The 8,829-nt window shown below is 46.9% G+C and overlaps 1 protein-coding gene across 1 annotated transcript; it reads left to right on the top strand.

Annotated features, from left to right (window-relative positions):
- The first annotated feature begins 7,403 nt into the window (after positions 1 to 7,403).
- On the top strand, positions 7,404 to 8,429 carry LOC121754414 (nucleolar protein dao-5-like). The gene is made up of 2 exons (XM_042149777.1): positions 7,404 to 7,670; positions 7,749 to 8,429. The coding sequence occupies exons 1-2, from the start codon at positions 7,404 to 7,406 to the stop codon at positions 8,427 to 8,429; spliced, it is 948 nt and encodes a 315-aa protein (XP_042005711.1).
- The last annotated feature ends 400 nt before the right edge of the window (positions 8,430 to 8,829 follow it).

Genomic DNA, 8,829 nt, shown 5'->3' with positions numbered 1-8,829 from the left:
AACACCACACCTGCGAGCCTGCGAGCTTCATGCCGACGATGGCTGCCCACGTAGACGATGACCCAGAGATCGGATCGCTGAACGCGCATGCCGACGGAGAACCGCCGCAATCCATAGTTGTCACTTCGGGACAGACAGCCTGCGATGTGAAGCCCCATGTTATCGCAATTTTACCCACGTACTATGGAAAGAGCTATGAAGGACCCTACGAGTTCCTTCATGAGTTCTGTAAGATTTGTAAGGCACAGAGAAGGCCAACAGGGGCGACCGAGGATGACTACAGATTGAAGGCCTTACCGTTCGTCCTAAAGGGGGAGGCCAACACATGGTCCATGCGCCTGCCACCCAACTCCATTGAGAATTGGGCCGATTTCAAGTCAGCCTTCTTAGGTGAATTTTTGCCCTTCATCAAAGATGAGTGCGCTGAAGAGAGAGATAACCAGTGTGAGGCAAGGGTACGACGAACCCTTGAGTGATTATTGGGCGAAGTATATGAGCCTTTTGGATGCATGTCCAAACCATTGCATGGCAGACATAGAGATACATCACACCTTTTATGAGGGGATGAATAAGGCAACAAAGGATCTGGCAAACTCGTCGTCAGGACGAAGCTTCACGCAATTAAGGGTCAGCGAAGCGAAAAAGGTCCTAGGGAAGCTTCTGAGCGCGAAGAAGGAGTACGAAAATTTGAGAATTGGATACAGTAGAGAAAGGATTATGAGTGCTTCGTCCGCTGACCAGGAGCAGAAGATAGATCAGAAGATGGACTTGAAGATGGAAGAGCTGAAAAAGACGCTCCTGAGCGCGATCGAGAAGAACACGCCACCACATTCCCCAACTGGGAGCTACAAGGGTGCAGAGCAGGGAAATCGAGGGCCAACCTACGATCTGTCAAATTACTTCGTCAATATGGAGCAAGTCAATGTTGCAGGGTATTATAACTCTAGTGGGAATTGGATCCCGGGGAGACAGCGGGACGCACCATGGAGGGACCATCCAAATTTTTGATGGGGTGATGGGAACCAAAACCAAAACCAAAACCAAGGTCAAGGTCAGAACCAATACAACCCCCACCCGAACCAAAATCCCAACCGTGGCCGAGCAAATCCCGACCACCAATCTAACTGGTCAGGAAGGAACCAACAACCCCACAACCAAAACCCACCGAACCAAAACTCAAACCCTGTTTATATACCACCCCACCAGAGGAACTACCAAAATTACCAAAATCAGCATAGTCAAGGTCCCCAACACCATCAGAACCAGAACCAGTTCCAAAACCAGAACCAGAATCAACATCACCAAGACCAATACAACCCTCCTGCCTAGTATAACCAATACCCTCCTAACCAGAACCAGCAAAACTTCCAGAATTACCAACCCAACCAAAACCCCCAGTATAGCCAGCACCAAGGTCTGGATCAGTTCCAATATCCTAACAGGTGAAGGAGATCTATGGAGGACATGATGCGAGAAATGCTCGCTTCGCAGCAGAGTATCAAGGGTGAAATGCAGTCCAATAATGAAGTAGTGCAGGGGATGCAGAATGCCCAGAAGGAGCATAAGACAAACATAGATATGATAAATAGGCAATTAGCCCAGCTGGCGAATTTGATGGGAGAATTGAAGGGGAATTCAGGGAAACTCCCGTCTACGGTCCATGTACCTGAAAAGGCAAACGTGAGCAAGGTCACATTGCGTTCCGGTACTGCCTATGATGAACCACAACCGAAGAGACCCAGTGGAGAGCCCAGTAAAACGAAGGTACTAAGCGACATCGTCTCGAAGAGAGCTAAACAGACCTCTGCCTCAAATGCAAGATCCGTTTTTCTTGGGCGAAGCACCATTGGAAAAAGATGAAGCCAAGGGCGTACGACCCAGGGGAGACCCTCCTAAAGAAACAGAACCCACGAAGAGACTCAAGCCCAGAATGTGCCCAAGAAAGACTCCGGAAAGGCTGTTGAAGAACCGGTTGACGAGGCGAAAAGGAAAAAACCATTCCCCTACCGTTTCATGACTAGAAGGAAGAAGGAGAACCCAGTGGATTACATGTCAATTTTTGGGAAGCTGGATGTCACCATACCATTCCTCTGAGCCGTGAAGCTACTCCCGCTTGAAAAATTTATCTAGGAGTTCATACCCGGGAAAGCCCAGGAGGATGGAAAAATCAACGTGGAAGGGATAGCGTCAGCAATTGTGCAGGTGAAGCTACCACCCAAGAGAGCTGACCCAGGTATGTTCACATTACCCATAACTATAGGAGATGTAAAAGTCGAGCATGCGATGTGTGATTTGGGAGCATCTATAAATGTCATGCCATTAGCAATCTATAATCGGTTGAAGGGAGTAAAGTTGTCAAACACTAGGGTGTTAATCCAACTGGCTGATAGGTCATGCATAAATCCTGAGGGCGTGTTGGAAAATGTATTGGTGAGAGTGCATGATTTTGCTTATCCTATTGACTTTTATGTTATCAAGATGAGTGAGTCTGAAGCTAGGGGGTCTAGCGGTATATTGTTAGGGTGACTGTTTTTTAGAACAACTAAGACAATCGTGGACATGGCTGAGGGGACAGTTTGCATTAATTTTCATGGAGAGAAATTCACTTTTGATATCAATGAGGCTATGAAGAAGCCTATCGATTCTGAAAATCTATGCTATGATGATGCAATAATTGACCCCCAATTATTGCAGGAAAAACTCCAAGCATTGGATGTATATGGACAGGCTGATGTAGAAGCAGCTGCATGGTGCGACCTAATCAGTAGCCAAGGGTTGACTGATGAAGAGATCGAAGGAGCGATTAAGGATTTTTGTCAGAAATAAGAATTTATTGGAGCCGCAGGGACTCAGCTACCAGCTAGTACAGAGGGACTCTCAGATGATGAGTTAGAAAAGGAGGGGGATGCTGCAAAAAGCCTTCTACCCGCAGACACACTTCCCCCACAAGTTGAATTGAAGAAACTACCAGCAAACCTGAAGTATGCCTTCCTCGGGGAAGAAGACTCATATCCTGTGATTATCAGCATCAGCCTTACGGAAGAGCAAGAGGCAAGGCTACTGACCGTGCTGAGCAAGAACAAAAGAGCGATTGGGTGGAGCCTTACAGATTTGGTGGGAATAAGCCCCGATGTCTGTATGCACCACATCAGGCTGGAAGAAGGGGAAAAAACACATCGAGACTCGCAGCAGAAGGTGAACCCTAACATGCGGGAGGAGATATTGAAGGAAATTTTGAAATTGCTATCATTGGGAATCACCTATTCGGTGCCCGACAGCGAGTGGGTCAGCCCCATTCACATGGTCCCCAAGAAGTTAGGGATCCAAGTGGTTCAGAATGAGATGAATGAGCTGATACCAACAAGGCTAGTCACTGGTTGGCGGATGTGCATAGACTACCGCAAACTGAACGCCGCAACCAGGAAGCACCACTTCCCCTTGCCGTTCATCGATCAGATGTTGGAGCGACTAGCTGGGAAAAAGTACTTTTATTTTTTAGATGGGTACAACGGATATTTCCAAATCTACGTGGATCCTAAAGACCAGGACAAAACCACCTTCACCTGCCCATTTGGGACCTACGCATATAGACGCATGTCGTTCGGTCTGTGTAACGCTCCGGGTACATTTCAACGATGCATGATGAGCATTTTTTCCAATCTGATCGAGGAATGTATAGAGATATTAATGGATTACTTTACGGTCTACGGAGACTCGTTCGACTCGTGCCTTCATCACTTGGACGTAGTTCTAGAGAGGTGTCAAGCAAAGAGCCTAGTCTTGAATTTTGAAAAGTGCCATTTTATGGTCACAGAAGGGATCGTCCTAGGACACGTGGTGTTCGAGAGCGGTATCTAGGTGGATCAGGCCAAAGTGGAAGTCATATCCAAGCTGGCCGTGGTGTATTCATTCGAGAAGTTTCGGCAGTACTTGTTAGGATCCAAGGTCATCGTCTATACTGACCATGTGGCCATTAAGTACCTGATTGCCAAGAAAGAATCAAAGCCCCAACTGATCCGATGGGTACTCCTGCTACAAGAATTCGATTGGGAAGTGGAAGACAAAAAGGAGTCGAGAATAAGGTAACAGATCATTTGAGCAGAATAGTGCAAGATGGGAGCAGCGAGGAGGTGCACGACCGGTTCCCGGAGGAACACTTATGTGAAGTAATTTTTGCCGTCAGAAAAATTGATTGGGAAGAGGTAATAAAGCTCACTTGCCAGGATACAACAGAAAAAGGGAAAGAAAAAGTAGGGCATGAGCCATGGTTTGCGGACCTAGCCAACTACCTAGTTTCAGGAGAGCTTCCAGAAGTGCCAAACGTCACCAAGGCTCAAAGAATGAAGATCAAAAGTGAAGCAAAGTACTATTTTTGGGACGACCCATACCTTTGGAAAGTAGGAGCAGATCAAATGGTAAGAAGATGCGTTCCTGACTGGGAGCAGAGGTTCGTACTAACACATTGCCATTCCTTAGCATGTGGAGGACACTTCGGTCCCAAGAAAACAACAAGAAAGATTCTGGACAGTGGATTCTATTGGCCAACTCTCAATAGAGATGCTTATGAATTCTGTAAAAGCTGTGAACGTTGCCAACTGACCGTTGGGATCTCTGCATGGGATGAAATGCCACAGGTACCGGTTATTGTCTCTGAGCTGTTCGACATATGGGGAATGACTTCATTGGTCCCTTTCCCTCGTCTTATGGGAACCTGTATATTTTAGTCGCAGTTGACTACGTCTTGAAGTGGGTAGAAGCCAAGGCCACGAGCACGTGTGAGGCGAAAGAGGTGGCCAAGTTCCTCAAGAGCAATATTTTCAGTCGGTTCGGAGTACTAAGGGCCATCATATCCGATCAGGGAACCCATTTCTATAACCGCACTATCGAAGTGAAAGTGCTTTCTCGGAACCGTGTGTGCTTTTATGCTAGGTCAGGCTTCTCAAGTCCAGAGAATCCACTAGATCACGAGGTCTAGGAACACAGAGGATCTCAGAAGTCTCAGTCGTTAGACACACAAATTCCTCATTCAAAACCCTCAACCCGCTATACTATGAATTAGTACATGGAAGTAGGGATCGATCCCACGAAGATGGATGCGTAATAAAGCATTTGGGAGATTCTGGCCAGGGAATTGGCTGCTGCCACGCAATTTTGGGTTAAGGTAAACTATTACTAGACTCAGGAAGAAAATATGACACTCGACCTAGGAAATTGAAAACATCATGCAGGCATGGAACATATTCGTAACTTCAATCTCTCAAACAAATTTCCTTGACCTAGTAAACAACTACCTAAATTAGCTAGACAGAAAAAAAAAACGCAAGCAGTAAATGCATAAACAACAACAAATTACCTAGGAAACTTTCTACACACCTGGCTTAAACAAATGTGTTAGACCCCGTAAATGCATGAATTCAACCCTTTAATCAATGCATGAAATTAGCCTTATCACGGAGCCTTGATGAAGAATTATGGTATTCACCACCGATTATCTAGCCCCTACCACCCACAAGCGAACGGTAAAGCGGAGATCTCTAACCGAGAGATAAAGAGCATTCTGGAAAAAACTGTCAACCCTTCCAGGAAGGACTGGAGTGTGAGGTTAGAAGATGCTTTGTGGGCGTACCGGACAGCCTACAAAATGCCAATATGAATTTCCCCATACAGAATCGTTTTTGGGAAGATGTGCCATTTACCAATGGGGATCGAACATCGAGCATACTGGGCAGTACAACAAGTTAATATGGATGCTAAGGCCTGTGAGGAGGAAAGGAAGCTGCAGCAACAGGAGTTAGAGGAACTTAGATTGGAGTCGTTCGATTCTGGCATGTGGTATAAAGAGAGAACTAAATTGTGGCACGACAGAAATCTAAGGACCAAAGAACTCCATGTTGGCCAGAAAGTACTACTCTTCCAGTCCAGATTGAAGCTAATGCCTGGGAAGCTCAAGTCGAAGTGGACCAGACCATATGTCATAACTGCACTCCGTTCTAATGGAGCAGTGGAGATTTCAGGGAGTACTCCTAACTCTGAACCATTTATCGTAAATGGACATAGGTTGAAAGTGTTTAAGGATAATACGGATATGTGTGTAGTGGAAGAGATTCCACTACAATCAAATACTTAGGTCTCGTAATGACCAGTAGGATGGGAATTTGGAGTTCCACTAGGCTAGTTTTCTTTTTGGCAAAGTTTGCATATGCTGGCCAAGTAGAATTCCAAATTACCTAGAGTAAAATGTAAATATTGTAAATACTCGGTAGTTAATAGTTTAATTTCTGCATCCAATTAAAAATTAAAATCCAAAAATATTTTCGGACCTTAAATATTAATTTAGAGTATGTACTGACCACAAGAATACCAATTCGGTGAAATTCCAAATTGTATTTAAGTGTCCTTTTTACTTTGTTTCCATACTTAGAAAATATGGGGGGGAAATGTTAAGGGGGGGATTTGGAAAAGGATAGGGTGAAATTTGAATTTGGTGTTTGGTGCAGCTTTGCAGGAGAGGACAGTGACTGGGAGGGCACGTGGTGCAGAGACAGGACAGGCGACGTCCAATCAGAAGGCAGCGTTCCCAACCGTCTCCCGCACGAAGAGGCGTGACCTGGAAACCGCCTATTTCCGGTTAAAACCCTCAACTGCTCCATTCCACTCTAAAACGCCAACCGCCCATTCCCTTTACCTCACAAACCCTTACCTGCATTCTCTCTTCCCAAATACCCCCCGTTATTCACGAAATCAACACCCACACTACCACCAAAATTTACCAAAAAAACCACCGACTCAAACCATGGGGAAGAAGAAGATGGCCAGAAAACAAGCCGCGGAGAACCCCCTTCAATCCTCCGAGATGAAACCCCAGAATTACAACCGCCGACTGAAGAGCGGCCGCCAAGCCCACAACCACAAGAGCCGATTCCTCAGGCTCCAGCGATGGATCCCTTGAACGTACTGGCGGAGTTCCTCAGGTAACAGGACTCGAATAAAGATTGGGCGGCTGCGTTGGCGGGTTTTAGCCAAATCGGAGGTAGATCGAGCATGACCGGAGGAACCCCGGTAGTACCAAACCCAGAAACAAATGTTCAGCCCATGGTGCACCCACCAATCTCCATTTCGACTTCCTCAACAACCCCACCAGAAAAGAAATCTCCCTCGACGACCGTACCGTCAGAATCATCGAAACCCTCCCCAACTCACCAAAAAATCGAACCAATGGATGTTGACCCTCTTTCCGCCTATTATGACTCGGACCCAGAGGAAACCGAAGGGAAAGAAAGCGGGGAGTAGAAGAGCCAGGGGGAGGGGATGAATTAGAGAGAACACCGGTCCCGGAGCCCGTTTCCCAAGAAATGGTAAGATAGGAGATAGATCTGAACGAAACGGCTAGAAAGCAGGGCCTTATGACTGATGAGGAGTTTGAGGCGCTTTTAGATGAGGTGATCATGATGGAAGATGCCACTGCCGAGATGGCTGAGGGTCTGGACCTCGCATCAATGGCAGTAGGAGGAGGTGAAGAAGTTAGCACGGTAAGTGACTCAGAAGGCATAGCCCACCAACCAGGAGACAAGGTGGAAGAGAAACATACCGAAGATGAAGAGCCGAAGTCAGTGACCCCCCAGCCAGAAGCAGGGGAGAGTGATACACACATCAAGGAGAAGGAGACCGAGGTACAACCAGCGGAACTAGAGCAGGTGGTACCACCAATGTTGAAACCGTAAGCTGTTAAAAGAAAATTGGTGTTGAAGGAAGATCCGAAGGCAAAACGGCCGAAGCCAAAGAGAGTATCCCAAAGATGCCTCGAGAAATGGACATCCAGCAAGGCAGGAGCAAACACGGTAGCAAGTGCAGTGGAGATCTCTAGTGAAGAAGAAAGGGCTACTCCTACAAAACCTGGGGAGGTATCCTTGTCAGCTACCAACTTGAAAGATGCCTCGACAGCAACCGAAGTGGTCTCACCCACGCCGAGTGACCAGAGAGAGGAAGCTGACAAGATGGCTGAGGGTCTGGACCTTGCATCGGAGTCAGTAGGTCACGCAGAGCCAGTAGATGACAGTACCCATATCCGCATGGAGACCCAGCCTACTGCCCAGAAGGAGCTTTCAACACCAACAGAGGAGAGACTGGAGGATAATGAAGATGAAGATGAGGACAGATACCGCAAGGAAAGGAAAAGGAAAGGGAAAGCCCCTGTTAAGAAGAAGCCAAGCAGCAAGAAGCAATGCACGGTCAACACCGGCATTGTCATCACAGAACCAGATCAGAGAGCCCCACCGCGCCGAAGGGAGCCGAGTGACAGTGAGTACACTGCCAGTGAGGAATCGGAGTCAGACAGTGACGTCTCCCTAGAAGACGAGGAGTATGGTGAAAAGCAGCTCCCAAACAACCATCGTGACTTGATGCATCCTCCGGTGGAAAGATTGAAGTAGCGGCGTTGGAAAGTGGAGCTCACTGACGAGCTAATAGAGACATGAAGCATTTCAGTACTAAAAAGCTTCAGGATGCATTCGATAATAAAGACGATGGCAGCAAACAGATTAAGAGCGGGAAGGTACTCTATTTCCCCTCTCTTGATGAACTGAATGCCAGTGAGCCTTTCTTGTCACATTTGCGTGCGTTGGGTTTCGACTGGTTGTTGGAGAATAGAGACCCGAATATACCTATTAGGCTGGCAAAGGAATTTTTCACCACCTTTAGATTCAGGGTCACTACTGACCTGGATGAAGAGTCCATAACCTTTCGGGTATTCGGGAGAGAAGTGAGGATGAGATTGATCGAGTGGACGGTCAGATTGGGAATGTGTAGCTTAGAAGAGGCCATAGGGCCAGA

Source organism: Salvia splendens, chromosome 11, assembly GCF_004379255.2.
Source record: "Salvia splendens isolate huo1 chromosome 11, SspV2, whole genome shotgun sequence".
NCBI lineage: Eukaryota > Viridiplantae > Streptophyta > Magnoliopsida > Lamiales > Lamiaceae > Salvia > Salvia splendens.
Note: the sequence above shows the minus strand (reverse complement) of the source record. Positions and strands in the feature narration are given on the sequence as shown.